The sequence below is a fragment of the Hibiscus syriacus genome, unplaced genomic scaffold, assembly GCF_006381635.1.
Source record: "Hibiscus syriacus cultivar Baekdansim isolate YM2019G1 unplaced genomic scaffold, ASM638163v2 tig00111273_pilon, whole genome shotgun sequence".
Taxonomy (NCBI): Eukaryota; Viridiplantae; Streptophyta; class Magnoliopsida; order Malvales; family Malvaceae; genus Hibiscus; species Hibiscus syriacus.
Genome location: NW_024063040.1, coordinates 1,023,945 through 1,046,001, shown reverse-complemented (window position 1 = coordinate 1,046,001; position 22,057 = coordinate 1,023,945). Strand labels below are relative to the sequence as shown.

The following is a 22,057-nucleotide window of genomic DNA, read 5'->3' as shown; positions in this document are numbered from 1 at the left end:
GAATATTACACCACTTCTTTGTATTCATACTAATGCATAGGATAAACACTAAAATGTTTATATTAACTGAGAATCTAAGATTCCGAAATTTCACCTGGAATCATTCTTCAGCTTATTAATAGTTCGCGGTAGGGACCTAAACCAAATATCTAGGCTGACAAATTATTTAGGTTTAGATTGAAAATAAACTCAAAATCAGTTGGACTGCAAAATTTTAAATTAGTACAAAAACTTGTAAAAGTATTGAAGAATTCCACAAATACATTACTATTAAAATGAAAATGAGCAACAGACTTAAAAGAGTACAAAACTGGGGGAGTTTACTTAGAAAACGGAAAGATGATTAAATAATCGGAGTATGTGAAGGAATCTGGTATGAAACTTGAATATATATTTTCACAAATTTTGAAATTGCAGGACCATCTAAAATCAGCAGTATATACCAAACATGGATGTATCTGTTTTTTTATTATTATTTTATGATACCCTCTTCTGATTATTAAACTAAGGCTAAAATAATAAAGAGAAGAAAAGATATAGAAAAAGGCATTTCAGCTTTTGAAAATTTGGAACAGTTTGATTGGAGGGACGTAGATTTGGTGCAAGATTCTGTTTTGAATCTTGATTAGAAAAATAGGTAAATTTAAAAGAAAAATACCTAACTAGGTGTATTGTGGTCCAAGATTCCAGTCTTTTTCTTGGAATCAAATAGCAGCAGCAGCCCACATGTTTTGGTAGAAAATTATAGAAAGAATTAAGGTAACTTTTGCTTAACTTTAGCAGCACTCAAAGTAAATATTTAGGGGTAGGTATTGATTGACTCCTTGGACCTGGGATATTTAATAATTTTATGATGAGGCGTGCTCGATATAATGGGGTCTTTTTCCATGATGAAAGTTGTAAGAAAACTCATCTCTCGAAACTTATAAACTGGAGTCCTATAATGTGGTATACATGTTGATATTCAAAATTTTAATTATTCAATATACCCTATTACGGATAATTATATGAATTGATTCAAACTTGAAAAAAATATAAATTTGATAGAAAATTTTCAAGATGGCATCATGGTGTTATGTGGTCATTGTCATTGATGGGTTTGGATTATCTTGAACAAGAAGTTCATATTGGATTTTATCACTTAATCGAGATACATGCATATTCCCACAACTTCATTTAATCAATTCCTTGGTCCCACTAGTTGTAAAGTAGTGTGTTTACAAGGCTGAATTTACGAGATAATGTTGTGAGAAAAAAAAAATTCACGAGATAACGCATTCCAACAATTAATTGTTGAGATAAGGTGTTTGCTACAGTTCGAATGAAGGTCGCCGGGTGGTCTGGGCGACCAATGAAGGTCGCCGGGTGTTCTGGGCGACCAATGAAGGTCTCCAGGTGATCCATGGGAGAAACAATCAAACAATAATTGTTTGGGTTAAATGCAAATTTGGTCCTCACAACTTTACACTCTCATACGTGTGTTTTAATATTTAGGGGATAATAGCATTTTCGGTCCCCTATGCTTTGTAATCTATTTGTTTAATCATTTAGTGACATTTTTAATGTTTTGTTTCAGGCATGTATATTTTAATAATTATTTTAGTCACTAGTTGTTTATTTGTCAAGTTGTGTATGCTTCATTTTGATCATAATATTTTTAGTTATTTCATTTTAATCACTGATTTCATGTGTTTTATATATTTTCCTTAATTTCGAAATTGGCCATGAAATTTGTAAACATGTTATTTTAGCCACTGTAGTATTTATGTTTAATTATAATTTAGTCATACATGTTTCTTGTTTATCCTATTTTAGTATGTATTTATTTCTCCCTACCAACGATATTATTTCGCAAATTTTCCAATATAAATAAAACTAAATAAAACTAAAAAATAGTGAAAAATACTCGAAATAAATAAACGTAGAACAAATAAAAATTATTGAATACAAAACAAGATATCCCAATAATCAATTTTAAAATAAATACATACTAAAATAGGATAAACAAGAAACATGTATGACTAAATTATAATTGTTTGTGACTAAAATAAATATATGTATGAGAGTGCAAAGTTATGAGGACCAAATTTGCATTTAACCCAAACAATTATTGTTTGATTGTTTCTCCCATGGATCACCTGGCGACCTTCATTGGTCACCTAGAACACCCGGCGACCTTCATTCATTGGTCGCCCAGACCACCCGGCGACCTTCATTGGTCGCCCAGACCACCCGACGACCTTCATTCGAACTGTAGCAAACACCCTATCTCAACAATTAATTGTTGGAACGCATTATCTCGTGAATTTTTTTTCTCACAACATTATCTCGTAAATTCAACCTGTTTACAAACAGCACGTGTCGTGATTTAACTAAATAAATTTAAGGGTAAAGTATAGTAATGGTCACTAAAACTTTTCTAAAGCTTTCATTTAGGTCATCTAACTTTTAAAACTTGCAATACAACCCCCCAACATTTAGTTTGTCTGCAATATGATCCCCGACGTAACCGGCCGTTTGACGTCGTTACACCGCCGTTAGTACGTTTGCAATATGATCATTGAACTTTTCAGGCATTTGCATTTAGGTCCCTCAACTTTTAAAACTTGTAACGCAATCCTCAATTTTATTATAAACCATAAATTCCTTTTTGATCTCAAATTTCCTTTTTCGCTTCTCTCTTCTCATTTCCATCGTAACTTTTCAGTCGGGGATGCATGGGAAATTCTAATATAACTTTGAATTATGTGGAGGTGTTGACTTGAATAAGGGTCCACTGAGAGAAGACCCGACCAAGGGACTATCGAGACCATCAACGATTCAAGGTGTAATGTTAGATACAAGTCATCTCAGGTGAAGCATAGATGTTTGATGAAATGCTTGTGAGAAAAAAATGGGGTTAGAAATGCATAGTTGACAAATACTACTAACTAAGATGAACTAAGTATCATTGTTGAAAGTCACCAACAAAACTGAAATTATTTTGTATAAATGATATATAATAATTTCTTCGTTTAATCCTTGTGGTTAAAGATTTTCCAACAGATGATCAAATATAATGAAATATCAAACAGAGCATTTGACTCTCAGTCTTTTTCGCTCACGTGCACTCTTGTTTGGTTTTTGTTCTTCAATTTTTCGCCATGTAAAATTGTAAACCCAAGTAGTGCTCTGTCTTTCAGCTTTTTTATTTACAAATAAAAATGGAGGAAGAATTGTTGGAACACAACACCGATTGCGTTTATTTCTTAGTCTCTCCTCTCACTTGCAAGAAGGTGTTTATTTTCTCTTTTAGGCTATCCGGAAGTAAGTTTTTCCTCTTTCGCACTTTCCCATTTTCAGCTCGCATTGTGTGTTTTTTGTTGAAATTTTTATGTTTCTGGAACTGCATGTCAATGATCTAGATATTCAGTGTTAGTTTTGAACTAAAACCGTCTAATTTTCTTTCTTTCTTCTTAATCAAAACTTTTAGTACTCCTTATGAAAGATATTCATTCCATCAGAATAGAAGTGAAATAAGGTCATAGGCTAATTTTTTTTTTGATCTTCTTGTTTGGTTTTTCTTTAAATCATGGAATTGGTTGTGAGTATTGACATAGTGAAATCATCAGGCTCAATCCGAGAGACTGCTGGTACTAGTTTACTGGGAATTGTATTGATTCGACCTATGGTTTTCGGCGTCTTGTGAGCTCGTATTCTTTTTAATAAGTTCATGTTGATTATGGGACTGATATATCGTGAACGAATTGGATTTTTTTACATGTTTTGGCAATTTTACAGTTGAATTGTATTGAATTATAGCTTTAGAAAACAATTTGCATGCACGCAACTCAAAAGGCATCATGATAGGGTAGTATATTTGGAGCAGCTACTTGACCCTATCATGACGTCTTTCGAGTTGCGAAAGAGACTGAGAGGTGAATGCGATGTTTGAGATTTAATTATATTTGATCATCTATTGGAAAGTCTTTAACCACAAGGATTAAACGAATAAATTATTATATGTCATTTATACTAAATAATTCTAGCTTTGTTGGTGATTTTCAACAATGATACTTAGTTCATCTTAGTAGTATTTGTCAACTCTGCATTTCTAATCCCATTTTTTCTCATAAGCATTTCATCTAACATCTATGCTTCACCTGAGATGAATTTTATCTATCATTACACCTTTAATCGTTGATAGTCTCGATAGTCCCTTGGTTGGTTCTTCTCTCAATGGACCCTTATTCAAGTTAATACATCCACATAATTCAAAGTTAGATTAGAATGTCTCATGCATCCCCGACTGAAAAGTTACGTTGGAAATGAGAAGAGAGAAACGAAAAAGGAAATTTGAGATCACAAAGAAATTTGGGGTTTAGAATGAAATTGAGAACTGTGTTGCAAGTTTTAAAAGTTTGGGACCTAAATACAAGCGTCTGAAAAGTTCAGTGACCATATTGTAAACGTACTAACGGTAGTGTAACGGCATCAAACGATCGGTTACGTTGGGGACCATATTGCAAGTAGACTAAATATTGGAGGATTGTATTGTAAGTTTTAAAAGTTGAAAGACCTAAATAAAAATTTTAAAAAAATTCAGTTAACATTACTATACTCTATCCTAAATTTTACAACCTCGTGTTACGGGACCCCTTGGTACCTGTCGTCTTAGAGTTGGGATTCTAGTCGCAAAGTGAAATGTCACTGCAAGATTCAATATGCAAAACACATACTTGAGGGGTGGATGGTCATATTACGAGTATCCATACAAGATTCTGCCCATCGAAGGCAGTTGGAGTTTTCTTAGCCAATGGGGCGACTGCCGACAGAAACATGCGGTAATATGCCAACTTTTTGAAAGCAAAGATAAATATTGAAGGCAGATTTTTTCATATTTGGTTGCCCCGATGAAGATCCCTTTCAAGATTTTAATTCCATTGATAAAAATCTCAGCCGTCAAAGCTTTTCATGATTCATTGATACGGAAGATTCTGATATATTATTGGTGGAATTTCAATTACACACGAGATACTGACATTACCAATAAAACCACCGAAAAGGCAAAGCTCTCTTAGCACGTTCACCACACGCCAACCTCCATGAACCCACCCTCGGTGGCGCAGCCCCTGAACATCCCGGTGGTGTTAAACCCACAAGCCACTTCGCCGTCTTTTGACACAGCGATGAGCCCCGCTTTACCTTCATCTAACCTATGTTTTATCACATAATCCACTGCCGCGTGCAGATTCAACCCTTTGTACTCCATCACCGCCGACACTTCCCTCGCCAGTGTGCTACGGATGATTGCTTCGCCTTCTCCGGTGCACGACACCCCGCATAGCTCGGATGCGTAGGTTCCCGAACCGATAATGGGCGAGTCGCCGATCCTTCCAATCATCTTGTTCATGAGCCCACCGGTTGAAGTGGCAGCGGCGCATCGGCCCGTCTTGTCGACAACCACGCAACCTACTGTCTCCGGGGCGTAGACGCTGATTGGGAGTCCGTTCATCTGCAAAGGACTGTCCATGGCGGCGCCGGCACCACAGGAGCCAATCGTAGGGATCCGATAATCAAACTAGAGAGTAGACAAAAGTAGAAAACGTTAGCCTTTATCATGCTGCATTAATCTCAAGGAAAGTAATCCGAATATTAAACGTATGTTTACCAGGATTGAGTTGGCCTCTTTTGCCAACTTAAGCATCCCAACATTATCTTCGGTAATGAAGTATTCATTGTCCAGCATCTCCACGCCCTGCAACAAATCCAACCCATTAATCTAACAAGGCACAAACTTGTCTGCTGTCATTGTCAGATACTAACACGTGGATAACGGAAACCGAAATTCCAAAGCATTTAAAAACGTGGGATCTCGACCAAACTACGAACCTGTTTCTTGGCAAACTCTTCGGCACCCGAAAAGCCCAGATACGAATGTGGTGATTTTTCCATGACAAGTCGGGCGAGGGAGACTGGGTTCTTAACGGTGGTTAAGCCGGAAACAGCGCCGAAAAGCCCAGATACGAATGTGGTGATTTTTCCATGACAAGTCGGGCGAGGGAGACTGGGTTCTTAACGGTGGTTAAGCCGGAAACAGCGCCGCAACGCCTCTTCGGGCCGTCCATAATGCTGGCCTCCATTTCCACCGTTCCATTCTCCGTAAGGGCCGACCCACGGCCGGAGTTAAACAAAGGATCGCTTTCCAATTCTCTCACCTACACCAAAACAAAGCCTAAAATTTATTTCCCAGAAGAAAAGACAACAAAAAGTGAAATCTGAATGTTAATTTTTAAACTTATCTAATCTCCATTATTAACTGTTAGGGGGATAAAGAAAAGGGGAACATACGACGAGTTCAACGACGTCAATGGCGGGGAGGTTAGAGCGGAGAGCAGAGATGCCAATATCAAGGCAACGTTTGAGGAGTCTTTTAGCCTCCTCTTGTCTTTCTTTAGGGAGATTTGGGTCGACACCAGCGCCACCGTGCACTGCAATTGCCCATCCTCCCATTTTTTTCAACACTGCCTTTTTTCTGCCTCTCTAACCTTCGCCTATGCACTTTCTTTGCTATGTGATAACATTAACCTTTGGAACCCCTTTTATAGACGCTCACGGACTTGAAAATCCTTTTTAACTTGGTTAATCTACGTTTTTCTATAATGCGGGTAGAATCATGACAGAGGAATCTAGCCAGTTTCATTGTAAGGTAGTTTTAATATACGATTAAGGAAATATTTTATAAAATTATTAATTTTTTTTAATATTTTTGGTAAAACGTTACTTAAAATATTATACTTAATTTTTGATAAAAAATAATATTTTAGGTAGCGTTTAATATTAATATTTCTAATAGAAAAATAATGTTTTGGGTATTGTTTTACCGAAAATATTAAACATCTTTGGAAACACTAAATATTAACATTTTCGATAAAAAATAATATTTTAAATAACATTTATAAAAACTATTAAAAAATATTAATATTTTCGATAACACACGTACCTTAAACATCACGAGGAATCTATCTCTGATTGTGTTCTTTAATCTCTGGCAATTTTCCTAATAAATCACCAGTGATCGGTATATTTACCGATCTAACACCGGTCAGATTATATTTCCAGATCTAATACCCGTATCAGTAAAGCGCGCCTCCTGAACCGCGCTATACGCTGATTTGGCGCCACGTGAGTATAGTGCGCCCCCTGCCCCGCGATATACGGTGATCCGGCGCCACGTGAGTATAGCACGCCCCCTGATCCGTGCTATACCTGGGTATCTGACACGTGGGGTATAGCGTGGTGACAGGTGTGCGCTATACCCCTAAATACCCAACCATTCTAGTCCTCATCCTCCCTATAAATACCCCATACTCAATCATTTTTATCATACCAAATTCTCTCAAATTCTCTAAATTTCTCTCAAATACTCTATCTTTTAAGGTATATTTTATAATATTTTTACTATTATGTATTTACTTTATTTAATATTTTACTAATATAATTCTTTTGCAGATATATAATGGAATGCAGTCTATTTCACTCGAATGAAAATCATATATCTCTACACTTTGCTAATACGGTAAAATTTTAACGTTTTAATTTAATTTAAATTATTAGTAATAATTAGTTGATTTATTTAATGCATGATTATTAGATTAAGAATTAAATATCTCGACACTTTGCTGATACAGTAATATTTTAACGTTTTAATTTAATTTAAATTATTAGTAATAATTAGTTGATTTATTTAATTCATGATTATTAGAGTAAGAATTAATTTTTGTTATTATTTATTTTTAGAAGAAAGACCGTGTATTAGATCCTTTTATTAGGAATCTTAAGTTAGTGATACTCAGCCGTGTCTTGCCGTATTTAGTAGAGGCTGGATTCGGTTACATAGGTAGATATCAGGGCTGTAAGATAAAGTCAGACCTGATTTCTGCCTTACTAGAGCGGTGGAGGCCGGAGACCCACAAATTCCATCTTCCGTGCGTAGAGTGCACGATCACGCTTGAGGATGTTTCTATGCACCTGGGGCTTCCGGTGGATGGAGATGTGATATCGGGGATAGCTTCCGGTTCTTGGATTACTTTGTGTCAGGATAGTCTAGAACGTGTCCCGGAAAATTTTATCGGAGGTAGGATACCGTTAAATTGGTTAGATGCCAATTTTCGGGAGTTGAGCACAGACGCCTCTGAGGATGAGGTTAAGATATATGCACGGGCATGCATACTGCAGTTGATAGGAGGGTCGCGCAACCTAGTTCACTGCATGTGGTTGCGACATCTTATCGACTTTCGTCTCGCCGGATCATTCAGTTGCTCGGCAGTTTTGGCTTTGCTGTACAGGGAGATGTGTGGAGCCACTGACTACAAACGTAATGCTATCGACGGATGTCTCCTGCTGCTGCAGTATTGGGCATGGTATCGATTGCCCTTTTTATGTCCTGTTGTGAAGAACTCATTCGTATTTCCACTACTTCTGAGGTAATTACAAAACTGATTTTGTATATTAATAATTTTATACAGCGTATAACAAATTTTTTCCTTGAATATGTGGTCTACTGATAGGAAAAATCATCAGGAGCTACCTGATGATTTAGAAAAAATTAGGGTGCTAATCGATCAGAAGGCTAGCACACAGGTATGAATTTTAATGTTTAAAAATAGATTTTAGATTATAGTTATATAATTAGATTATTATTTTGATAAAAAATAATATTATTTGTTTTAGTTTGAATGGGTGCCATATTCTACTGATGATGTGAGGGCGGTGATCCCACCTGAGTTGAGGGGTCCATCAGATGTTTGGATGGTGATGGTCCATCTGATCTGTTATGCGACCATCGAGTGGCACTCCACTGATCACGTGCTCCGGCAGTTTGGTTGTTTTCAACCAATTCCGGAAGCACCTCGCAATATGGACGAGTTGCATAGCTTAGATAGACGCGGCAAGACAGATACAGATTGGCTGGTGAGGCATCATGAGTGGGTCGTGTTGTGAGAGGATCGACATCGGCGCCTTCCATGTAGAGAGCCCATTTTTACTGACTTCTTGATGTATGCTGAAGATTATTATGAGTGGTTCAATAGTAACGGGAAACCGTTTCTATTTCCCGATGATGCACGAGGGCAGACCTTTCCACGACGTCGACAGAGACGTTCACCGACACAACACCATCGTCCCCCGACTCGTGGTCGGAGAGTAGGTGCTTCCGGTTCATCCTCAGCTGCACCAGCAGCACCTTCCCAGCAGCCACCGCAACCATATATGATGCCGTCATCGCCTTTCCATTACCAGATGCAGCCGCCGCCTTCACCTGGTTTTATGACCCCACCACCGCCACCGTCACATATGACCCCTCCTGGAGGCTATTATGGGTCTATGTTTGCAGATCTGACTTAGGGTTTATATGTTGGATATTTGGCGGGTTCAGCCTCATCACCCATGGCCGCATCACAAACACCTCATGTACAGTTTTTACACTCAACGATGTCTAGGTTTTCCCAGTTTTCGCAGGCCGGTGGGATAGTCAGTCATACACCTCCAGGGTCTTTATTCTATGGAGGTGCTTCATCGTCATCAGCTCCTCATCAACAGAACCAATGATACAAAGAAATCCTCCTCGAGACCGACAACCACCGCCCTGCGGAACACATTCGCGACGCAGGCATCGATAGATTTTATTATATTTGTATTTACTTATTTTCTTTAATTGTATTTTTTATATTTCTAATTTAATACTTATTTATTTTGTTAAATTTGTTGGACTTTTTTAATATATTTCAGTTAATTTTGTTTATTACCATTTAATATCAGTTATTGTAATTTGGTTATCATTTACCATTTAATTCTTATTGTAAGTTTGTTGTATTTAAATACCAAATTATTATTAGTTTGATAAAATTTAATGATTGTGTTCGCTTTTTTAATCTTCATCAGCGATTATTGAATGACATTAACTTGAAGTAAATGCAAATTAAAATACAATAATTATTATTTGATAAACAAATACATCATTTCCTCATCAATTGTTACTTGATGACAACAGAAGTGGACATGTTTTTCTAGTGTGTCCTGGGTTTCTACAATGGTCACATCTTCTGTCTTGTCTAGATTTTCTCGAATATCCATATCGCAATGAATTCGATTGGATTTTGGACGACCACGTTCCCTCAATAAATTCGGATTTGGTACAATCGGAAGCCAATCTTGAACCTCATCAGGGTCTTTATCATTACCTATAGGGGGAACTCAAATTCGTATACCTTAAAAACTTCAGATAGTAGGTATACGGGATCCACAAAATGGTTATAGTCTTGACGTGTATGCGAGCAAGTTGCTATCACATGAGAGCATGGATACTTCAGAGCTTGAAAAAACCCGCAGTCGCACGTTCTGTCCCTTAGATTTACTCTTAAAGACACAGCTTCAATCCCTTGAAGAGGTCGCGGCAACTATGTGACACGAAACATTTCATGCCTTCTTGAGAAGCTTGTTACAGACATTCCATTTGATGCATCAATTTTTTCCTGTAGATCTACAACTAATCTAGGGTGATAGACATGACCGCCTTGCATCCAGGTTTGAGCTTGTCCCCCGAGCTTCGCAAAAAGCGCCCCCAAACAAAATAGTAGTTTTTACCAAAGCCGCTACAGGTAAGTGACGTGCACCCTTTAAGGTTAAATTGATTGCCTCAGCCAAGTTGGTCGTCATATGTCCATATCGATATCCACCATCATATGCGTTCGTCCACATTTCTTTATCGTTGAGGCTGATGTAATCGTATCCTTCCTCGTTCTTCGCCCGTAAATCTTGAAGCATTGATTCAAACGTTCGAGGAAGTAGTTCGTAACCTGATCAAAAAATGTATAACTTACTAACTTGCTTTCTTTGCAAAATTAAAATGATCAAAAAATGTATAACTTACTAACTTGCTTTCACTTACCCATGCGCATAATTAATTTACGCTCGTCATTCTTCTTGTACCTTCCATGATAGTTCGCAGCGATGTGTCGGAGACAATACCTATGTTGGACAAAGGGTGGTTGCCACATTGGACCCAAAGACTCCATTGCTGCTTTGATCCCAACTCCGCGATCTGAAATGACACAGTTTTTTTCCCTCGTGATAACATGTGCACGTAAATTTCGGAGGAAAAAAGCCCAAGAATTTGTATCTTCTCTTTCGACAAGAGCAAAAGCAACTGGAAGAATGTTGCGATTGTCATCTTGGACAACTTCCAATAATAAAACTTGCTTGTATTTTCCATACAAGAAAGTCCCGTCGATCTGGACCACAGGCTTGCAGTATTTGGCAGCATTAACGCACTGTGGGTAACTCCAAAAAACCCAGTAGAATTGGCATCGATCGCGAAGAACTCGATCATTATGGTATGCATAGGAGGTTTTGAAGTCCATAATTATCCTAGGATTCAACGTCCGCACCAGCCTAAACCAATCTGGAAGTTCGTTGTAAGATGTATCACATTTACCATGAAGTTTGACAATAGCATTTTGTTTTGCCAACCAAGCTTTTTTATAGGAGACGGTGTACCCATACTGCGATTGTATAGCTGATATCAACACTGCAACAGCTATATGAGAGCTTGCTTTTACCATGGGCATGATGGCTTGGCATATCACTTCAGAGTCCAAGTTGGGATGATCTTGGTTGACCCCTCCAGCACAACATGTGTGAGGACCGTTGTATACTGTTAGTTCTCATATGCTGTTTTTCCTCTTCATTTTTGATACGCGAACCATCCAATTGCATCCGTTTTCGCGTCGGACACAGTAGCATACATATTTTTCGATCGTCGATCGGTTGAGTCTGGACTGAACAGAATTACGGATATTGTAATTTTTTATAGCCATCGTCGCTTCTTATTTGCTTGAAAACTCCATGCCTAAAGATAACTAACCATTATTTATTGATGAGTAATATCCATAGTCACCGAGATGAGGCATATCCGCAAATTCTGGCCCGTACATTGCACCATAATCAGCTTCATACATGTGTGCAGGAGGGTCAGTTTGTGCCACATTTCCTGGAACTTCATCATCATCGGAGTTGAATTGCGGTGATTCTGGGTGAATGAATAGTCCAGTCTCAGCACCATCCGTACCAGGCTCACGAAGCGGTTCTTCTGGTGGAGATGATGGTTCCTCCATGCTCTCCACATTTAGGTCGAAGAACCTACTACTTGCACGCCTTCCCCTTGAACTGGAAGGCATATCGACATTGAGATCGAAAAAGCTCGCAGTCGAATGCCTCCCCCTAGAGCTTGAAGCCATCGTGTCAAATGGAAACTGCACAGATGGTTGCGTCGATGCCATCTCCATATGGTCAAAGAAATTTGCAGATGAATGTCTTCCCCTTGAACTGGACGCGGTGTTGCCATATGGATTGTTCGTGGACTCACCTCGGTACATATCGTAAGGAGTTGTGGATGAATGTCTCCCCATTATGGCATTAAAATCATTACACGTTACTGTAGTCGGGCTGTCAACTTGATCAACTTATTCAACCAGCCCATAGTGTGAGCTTAAAGATTAACCCCGAACAGCACGCACTTGAACAAAATGTGCATACATCTCAATAGCGGCGTCTGAATAATTACTTTGAGCTTCAACCATCATTTGAACATCATCATTGTTCGAAAGTTCGAACGCTGTATAAGTTAATGGCAACAATGATGTTGGAAATCTGTACTGCAACGACGACATTCTTCTGTTACTTCCAACATGAACCTTCCTCGAAATCTTCGTTATCAGCTCCTCAAGAGTTATGTTTCTCTTGAATGATATTTTAACATGCTCATTTGATACGAAAACAACGCTAGTTTCATCTTCTCGAATTTCACCATCATAATAAATAATAGCTAAAAGTTGCGTCATTCTTTGAGTTTAAAAGTACGCCAATATTATATATGCAAAAAAATAACTTAAACAAACTTGATTAAATAAATTATATATGAACGAAAATATAACACAATTTTTTTTTTACACATCAACGTAAATAATTTAAATAATATAATTTTATATTATTACCTGCACCGCAAAACTATTTCGACGTATGCTCCCGCTTTTTAATTTTACACGTATGCTCCCGCTTTTTAATTTTACAAACATAAAAATTAATTAAAAATAATTAGTGTAATATTTTTTCAAATAATGATAATAAACAATAAGTATAATTAAAAAATTATAACAAAATTACCTTATAACGAAAAATCGCACGAACTTCTAAATCAAATATAAGAAGATTGCCAGAATTATTACTCGTTGACGGAATTATTGTATTAATTTATAAGAGAGGAGAGATGCGAGGTATTTATAAACATATAAAGTGCGGTACTTGCACCGCGTTATATGAAATTATTATATAGCGCGGATCAGAGACTGCGTTAAATATAATTTTGGTACGGCGTATAGCGCGGCCCCTAATCCGCGCTATACCCCTACGTGGCGTATAGCGCGGAGCAGGGGGTGTGCTATACCCCACGTGTAACCCAGTCAGCGTATAGCGCGGTACAGGGGGCACGCTATACTCCACGTGACGCCAAATCAGCATATAACGCGGTTTAAGGGGTACGCTTTACTGCTACGAGTGTTAGATCAGAAATTATAATCTGACCGATGTTAAATCGATATATATACCAATCACCGATGATTTTTGAGGAATTTCGCCTTAATCTCTACCACTGTCTAACTCCCACTTGTTTTCACTTCCCAAGGCTGATAGTCTTTGCCCGTGACAAAGTATGAAGATAAAAGATGCACCAGAAATTAGACTAATTTATTCCTTAAATTTTACTTAAAAAAACTGCATCAAATATGTTTTTAATTGAATAATTTATTTTAGATGTTGCAACTATACTAAAACTCACAAGTAGGGTCATTAAATATTTTTTAATCATATATTAAAAATATATTAGCATGTTTTTTTGTAAGCAATCGTACAGTAGTCGGCTGCCCTGGAAAAGCTGTGTAGCAAGTCCGTCTTGCCTCCCCTGTTTCCATTGAATTGCACGATGAGGTTGAGTTTTTTTTTTGAATGGTAAAATTACATTCCAACCCCTCCTATTTCTGTTTTATTTCGGATGGTTAAATTGCATAAAAAAACCCATAGTTTGTCCTATTTATATTTCAGACAAAAGTAGGTTTATGCTTTCATATACATGGTTAAGTTACACTACCACCTCCTACTTTTGTTTTAATTTAAATGGTCAATTTACATGTAAACCCTCTCCCTTCCCCCTATTTATATTTTACACTTCTTGGTTTTAAATCTTCTATAACTTGTACTTTATTTTTATTTGTTAAATAATTTTGAATTTACTCTTTGATTTTAAATAAAAAATGTTATTAATAATTTATTTTATTCATTATTTTTATTAGAATTGATTTCATATCATTTTATATTATTTGTTATCATTAATATTAATAATTTGATACTTAATTTTACTTGATATTATTTGTGATTATTTGAATAATGATAATATTAATTTTGAAATAAATTTTAGTATTGATCATTAGTTTTAATTTTGATGCTTAATTTTAACTTGCTATTCATTTTTATTATTGCATTTAATTTTAACAAGCAAAAATAGAGTGTAAGCGGCAACTTGATATAAATTTTCATTGTGATTAATATCAATATTAAATCAAATGCAATGATAAAAATGGATAACAAGTTAAAATTAAGCATAAAAAATGAATTAGATATTTTAGAGCCACTCCAATGTGCAAGAACCATTGGTTCAAGGTGTTTAATTTATTAGGAAAGAGTAATTATCTTCAAGGTTGGAACAAACATCATATGACAGAGAATACATTGTTTTCAGTAACCAAATATATATTGCAACATAAATTCAGAAAATAATATATCTACTCGATAAGATACTTGACATGCTTAGCAAGTTTTTCATATATATTTTTGCTCACCTAATTGAATAAAGTTGACTGCTTTATTGGAAATGAAAAAAAAAAAAGGGAATGGACGGTAATTTTGGCTTTAGCCAGGGAACAAATAGGAAAGAGGCACGGACGGACACATGGGCTAGGGTTCAAGTGGCATGTATATTGAAAGCCGACCTAATGGCTACTAGTTTCATGGATCACCTGGTTACAGGCGGCGGCAAACCCTGTTATAATAAAGTAAATGGCTGCGGGTGAGTGATCCCCACTCACCTGCTTCGCCGTTGCATCCTCAGAGTCCGCGGTTTGGTTTCTAGTCCCAACGCTCATCATCCATTTTCACGTGTTTATTATTCATGTCCCAACATAAATACAAAATATAATATATTTATATCTTTAAATATTTTTATATAATTCACACGTCCCCGAATATAGTTTTTAGATGCTCAAAATATCACAAGTAAAAGTATTTATGTGATTTGAACTCAAGTCATATTTAAAAGTAGGGATATATCTAAAATTTTATGTTAGAAGTATGAAATTAAAAAAATATTAAAAAATTTAAAAGGTGTAGAATTAAATAATTAATAAAAAATCTAAAATATAAGAAAATTAAAAAATTAAAAAAAGTGTGACTGTACCCCTACACTACTAGATTCATCCCTACTTAAAAGGAAAAGATAAATGATTATTGGATTTATGACTGATTTTTATGTGTGTAAATTGTGAGTGTGCTTCATCTATTTTTTACTAGTTTATACAAAAATTAATCTCTTGAATTATATAAAATTATACAGATATTAAAATTCTATCATTAAATATCCATATTATTACTCCTTTATATGCTAATATTTTATACTTGATCATAATTAAGTCAAACATGTGACTATTAAGGATTGTGTTATTGTGTCTAGGGGTGTGCAAATCCGGGTACCCGAAAACCGGGTACCCGGATCATCCGGGTCAGTGATTTTTCGGCCCGTGTCCCGACCCGGATGATCCGGGTACCCGTATGTCGGGTACCCGAATACCCGGATTTTTATGAGGCTATTTCACGTGTGTTGTCTATGGTTGATTCTCCAGTTGCACATCAACAATATCGCCGGATGCTTGAAAGATATCGTGAAGCTAAGGTAAGTAGGATCGACTACTTTGAATGATCTGTTAATTGTTGAAACTGATTTATTCGGTAACAAAGAGTAACAACATAAATATTTAAAACACATAATCCTAAACCCTTAAAAAATTTGTTAATTGTTTTCGAACTTCTTTTGCAATGGGATTATAATTCTGAATCTCTTCTACTGTTCTTTGTAGGCTAAACTGTCTAACACAAGTGAACAAGTAGAACCAACTTCTATAGGTGATATTTATGATATGGAAAGTGATGATTTCTTCCAGTTCCAGTAGGAGCACTTTGTGACCACCTTAACTAACCTTGCTCTGAATACCCGGATTTTTTAATTTTAATGAATGCAGTTAATCAAACATGCTTTACTTCAAATCACTGATGATTTCTTAGAAGATTGGAGAAAAACAAAAACAAATAGACGTTGAGCTTATGAAAATATTAAGGAAGTGAATAAATTACACTCAATATCGCTTTAGGAGAGAAACTGCTTGTAAGATTCTTCGTTGATGTAAGAAAATGAAAGAATGTTACTAAACGAATCAAATTCATCGGGTAACAAAGGAAATATGATAAGGAAAAAAATTTGGAGATAGTCAACCAAGCCACTTGGTATATATTAGCTCTGTTATTGATCAAGAACATGATCAAGTAATACAAAAACCCATTGGAAAATAATCAAGTTTCTAACTTTTTAACAAATTGAGTTCCATAAAAGTAATCAAGGTAAATTTGGTTTTAATCTGTCAGGTTTCCTAATCTTACCCTTAGATAAAAGATAACACAAACTGGATATATTTATAAATTCAATCAAATTAAAAGAAACCCATTTTGACCCAAGCCATGAAATTTCACCAAACTCAAAGCAAAAGCCAATAGGAGTCGTAATCACCATAGATATTCAAGTTTGAGCCAAAATTTAAAAGTTCGAAATACAAAATCTAATAATCTAATAATCCATAATATAAATAAAACATAAAAGTTCATAGCAAACTAGATGAGTAGATACTAAATCCAATCAACTTGATACTTGAATCATGAATTGAATTCATGATCATTACTACACTTCTTCATTTGTCATTCTCCTTTCCTACAAGCAATTCTTTCATTAGATATAAATAAACCATAAGTTTACAACAACCAATATCTTACGAATATGCAAAACGAAAACATTACTAAATTTTCATCATAACAAATATCAAATAAAACTTTAATCAATGAAAATATAACTAAAATTTAATAGCTTACCAAAGTTTGGGACTTATGCCTATAGGAATTGTTCTTCATACGTGACACCCGGAACTTCACTTGTTTAATCAATGATAATTGTTGGTTGCTCCGAAGTTAAATCTTGCATTTCTATATTAAGTATTTAAAGTATGCAATCGTTACGATTATTATGTATGTTTTAAAATATAAACATTTAAATATCTAAACATGAAATTGAAAACTAACCTTATTCCATTTTCTCCAATGCTAGCAAACTCTCCTATACCCCGAAGTTAAATCTTGCATTTCTATATTAAAGTATTTAAAGTATGCAATCGTTACGATTATTATGTATGTTTTAAAATATAAACATTTAAATATCTAAACATGAAATTGAAAACTAACCTTATTCCATTTTCTCCAATGCTAGCAAACTCTCCTATACCATAATAGTATTATGAGAAGCACGAATCCAATCTTGAGTACAAATAAGAGCTTCCACCAACCTAGGATCACGTCCATTCTCAAAAATAGGATAGTTCATTGTTTGCATAGACCACCAAGACAATATCAATTCATCCTCTCACGAACACATTTATCCCCCAAAACTTGTTTAGCTCAGTTATTTCGGAAGTATCAAATAATTCTACTTCATTCACAAAATCCTTTCTCAAATTTGTTCCTTTCAACTTCCGTATTCCTTCACCACCATAGGCACTAGACTCCATAGAGCAATAATTCATTTGTGGTGCCGCCAGTTGCGAAGAAGCATAAAATCAAATAACGATGTCAAGTGTCTTAATTTCGTTGACACAACTCAAAAGAATTGCTAGGATCATAAGAACGACGAACATCCCTCAACATATCTTAACTTATCCTAGGATCAAAAACTAAAGCAATGAACATCAACACATTCATGTTAACATTTGCCCAATACTTATCAAATGTCATTTTCATTTGGCGTGCCATACTCTTAAGCCCAACATTTGAGTCATCAGATCGATTAATTGTATATCAAATGTCAATATTCTTCCACAAAATTATTACCAGTCACATACCTTGATCCAGAGAGCTCAATGTAGCCTCATAAAAGATCTCAAGAAAAGGCAAGAAAGCATAACTTTGTCCCAATCCTCATCATCAGGAGTACCACCAATCTTCCTAAGCTCTTTGGTATAAGGACACACTTCATTTTCATATTTTTGAATGCCTTTCTAACACTAAAGCACTCTTGAGCATGCAATAGGTGGAATTCCACCTTGTTTCAATGTCCAAGCAAACAAGAGATTTGTTGTTTATATTTTCTTCTTCAACACAAGATCGAACTTTTGGAGCCTTGCAGGGAAGACCTCACATATTTCACAGCAGCAGCACGGACTTTCATAACAGAATCATCAACATCCTTCACCCATCTTTAACAACCAATTCAGAATATGGACAGCACATCTCATATGCAAAAATTGAGCATCCAACACGCTTCCATCCCACAAGTTAACAATTTGCTTCAAATACTTGATCGCTAGATCATTTGAACTGGCATTATCAACGGTTACCGTCAAGATTCTCTTCAGACCCCAATCTAGTATACATTTTTCAATAGCTCTACCAATAAGTTCCCCAGAATGACCGGCAATTGGACAAAAGTTGATGATCATCTTGTGCAATTTCCAAGTATCATCTATGAAATGGGCAGTAAGACACATATACGACAAATTCTGACCAGATGTCCATGTATCTGTGGTAAGACATACCCTAGAGGACAAATTATTGAAAAATTCTTCAACATCTTCCTTTTTTCAATAAACAAGCATAACATCTCTTGTAATAGTAGTGCGTGAAGGAGGAATAAAATCAGGAATGGCTACCTTGCAGAACATACGAAATCCTTCACGTTCAACAAAGCTAAATGGTAACTCATCAACAATAACCATTTTAGCAAGTGCTGCTCTAATATTCTCTTGATCAAAACGCCATAATTTAGGAACGCTAATTGTCTCTATGGTCCCATCAGCGTTGCACTTTGTCTTGGACTCGAAATCTAAGATTGTTTGTGTTTTTTCCAAGTTAAATGGGGCTTTCTTGCACCGGACAGTATGACGCTTCATTGCATTAGTTCCATTCGCAGCTGCACAACTTATTTTTCGAGCACAATAAATGCATTCGGCACGTTCTTTATCACCATCAGATGTTTTAAAATGATCCCAAACAGAAGAAGTTTTTTTCTTTTTGCCTCCTTTAGCTTCAACGGTTCCAACAATCTTTTTCCCCTTCCTTTTGTTTTTCGTATTAACTGGAGTCTCAACCACATTAATCTTTTCGGATTCCTTAGACGACTTAGTTGATGAAGATAACATCTCTATATCATCAATATTTTCTCCTGTGATCGACATTATCTGGAAAAATAAGTCAAGCATTTGTCAACAAACCAAAATATCCAAGCTGATTTTATTTATATCTAAGTCAATCCAAATTTATTAACAGAAAGCCATTACTGTTTATTCCTTGCAAAACAAAGACACAAAGAGAAGCCATAGAACAGAGAATGAAACAAAATATGTGAAAATTCCACCAAAGAAAAGGCGAAAAACTAGAAAATAACCGAACAAGAAACTAACCATAATAATGCAATTTAAAAGATTTCATACATTAGTCACTAACGCAGTGCCAATTATAGTAATGCTAAATTGCACAGATATTCAACATCCAATATCTCATAAAGCAATGTTAACAAAGCAAAACCACTGTATAAAAAACTCGAAGCTAACCGAACAATGAAATGCACACAAATAATGCAATTCAACATCCAATATCTCATAAAGCAATGTTAACAAAGCAAAACCACTGTATAAAAAACTCAAAGCTAATCGACCATACCATCTGTAATTCCACCTATATAGTATCAAGAAAACAATCTCCCAAATTTAACATTGCATACCCAAATAAATTTAATAAAAATCAAAGACTACAAGAGAGAATTCCAAAGAAGACGCCATGTCACTTAATTCCAAGACATTAAAGTTTTTGACTTTTTTCCTTACAAACAAATGACACAAAAGCGATGTAATAGAACATAGACTGAAAGTCTGAAACACGAAGAATGTACAAATTCATCCAAAGAAAAGGGTAGAAAGATCGAGTTTGATGGCTTAATAACATCATTGTGCTCCTCTAAAGATTATTTAGAATCAAAAAGTGAAATCCTAATTTGCAAATAAGAACATATCTCATTAAAACAAGAACACTGTTGGATTGTTACCTGGCTGAGTGGCTAGAGCTGGCCGGAGCGTGGAAGGCTTCCACGGAAGTTGAGGTTGGAGCTTGGCGATTAACTTGCAACGTGGCTACCCTGCCTGTTAGGGATTTAGATGGTTTGAGAGGTCTAGAGCGTGCAAACTCAATTTTGGGATTTACTCGGGTACCTACGATTTTTAGTTAATATATTAAAAAAAACTTAACCGGGTACTCGGGTAACCAGGTACCCGAAAAAATCAAATTTTATGACCCGGACCCGACCCGATCGGGTATTTTTTTTAAGAAAATTACCCAGTTTTTTTTAATCCGGGTCGGTGGGTCGACGGGTCGGGTCAACCGGGTCGGGTAATTTTGCACACCCCTAAATTTGTGTCATTGATTATGTTTATAGACTATAGTTCTATAGATAGGGAGGACTAAGGGAGGCTGTCAGAGAAAATCATCCTTTTGAAAATTTAAATTCTTATATTAAATAAGTTATAAGATTAATATTTGTTCAGAATATTTTTTAATCATTTACGACACACACATGTCTTGTAAAAGTATCTGCTCGAACTCATGACCTCAAAAAAAATAATACTCACTTTAACCACACAAACTACTTGATAAATTTGTTGAACTCATTTTATGTATGTCAGAAGTGTTATTTTTCCGTCATGTTTTAGTAAACGAATTATCAATAAGTTAATTTAATTTGATAATTTTGAATCATTCACATGAATATAAGGTATTAATTTTTATCAAAAATATTGCTAATTTTAAATATACGTTATTTTTATTTAAATTTCACACATTTTTAATATTAAATTTAGATTTATATGAATGTTTCTTTGTGTTATAACTAATTTACTTCAAAAGTATCTATTAAATGTGATTAATGGCATACATTCATTCAAAGCTTTAAATATCTTTATATCTTAAAAAAATATTAGATTTTATTACGTTTATTTTGTAGATAAATAAAAATATTTTATATAAATTATATATGTTGATTTTTAGCAAATTCCCACATTGGTTGTGTATAAAGAGGAGGTGAAATTCTTTTGTTATAAATAGAGTCATCCTCCTCCTTAGTTAAGCATCTCACAAATATAAGCATTCTTCTATATTAATGGTTATTTGTATTCTTTCTTTCTCTTTGTAATATTTCCTCTATTAGTGAAATATTATTTTAGTAGTGTTTGAGGAGGTAGGCATAATTTTGGCCTAACCTCGTTAAATTTTGGTGTTCTCTTTACTATTTAATAGCTATTGTCGGGTGTAGTTGTTGTTAATTATTGTCCTATTAAAATTACTTGTCTTGGTAGCTATGTCTAAGGAAAGTGGGTTTTAAGAGGGACCATTGTGACCCCTCCTCTTTCTTGGGAATCTACCTTGGTGTGATTTTTAGTACAATCGTTTTCACACGTCACCTAGATAATAGTTTTCAAGGTGAATTTGTTATTATTGGTGGAAATTAACCCGAATTCCACAACAATTAGTATCAGAGCTCTTGGTTTATTTTAGTATGCTCTGTGGTTGCGGCTTAGGCTGATCTTCCACATCAGAAAAAAAATCCTTGAGGTAA

At 35.5% G+C, this 22,057-nt stretch overlaps 1 protein-coding gene across 1 annotated transcript; it reads right to left on the bottom strand.

The window, feature by feature from the left end:
- Positions 1-4,961: 4,961 nt before the first annotated feature.
- LOC120157566 (probable isoaspartyl peptidase/L-asparaginase 2) lies at positions 4,962-6,536 on the bottom strand. Its single transcript, XM_039168661.1, has 5 exons — positions 6,331-6,536; positions 6,011-6,197; positions 5,872-5,918; positions 5,651-5,737; positions 4,962-5,560 (listed from the first exon to the last, which is right to left on the bottom strand). The coding sequence occupies exons 1-5, from the start codon at positions 6,490-6,492 to the stop codon at positions 5,066-5,068; spliced, it is 978 nt and encodes a 325-aa protein (XP_039024592.1). The 5' UTR covers positions 6,493-6,536; the 3' UTR covers positions 4,962-5,065.
- Between the last annotated feature and the right edge of the window lie 15,521 nt (positions 6,537-22,057).

What these genes read in the sequence shown, in the direction of transcription:
- LOC120157566 (XM_039168661.1), bottom strand. Translation starts at nt 6,492, where the DNA reads ATGGGAGGATGGGCAATTGCAGTGCACGGTGGCGCTGGTGTCGACCCA. An exon ending in TTGACGTCGTTGAACTCGTC is followed by an intron (nt 6,198 to 6,330) that starts GTATGTTCCCCT and finishes GTTTTGGTGTAG; the next exon opens with GTGAGAGAATTGGAAAGCGA. An exon ending in TGTCATGGAAAAATCACCAC is followed by an intron (nt 5,919 to 6,010) that starts ATTCGTATCTGG and finishes AAAAATCACCAC; the next exon opens with ATTCGTATCTGGGCTTTTCG.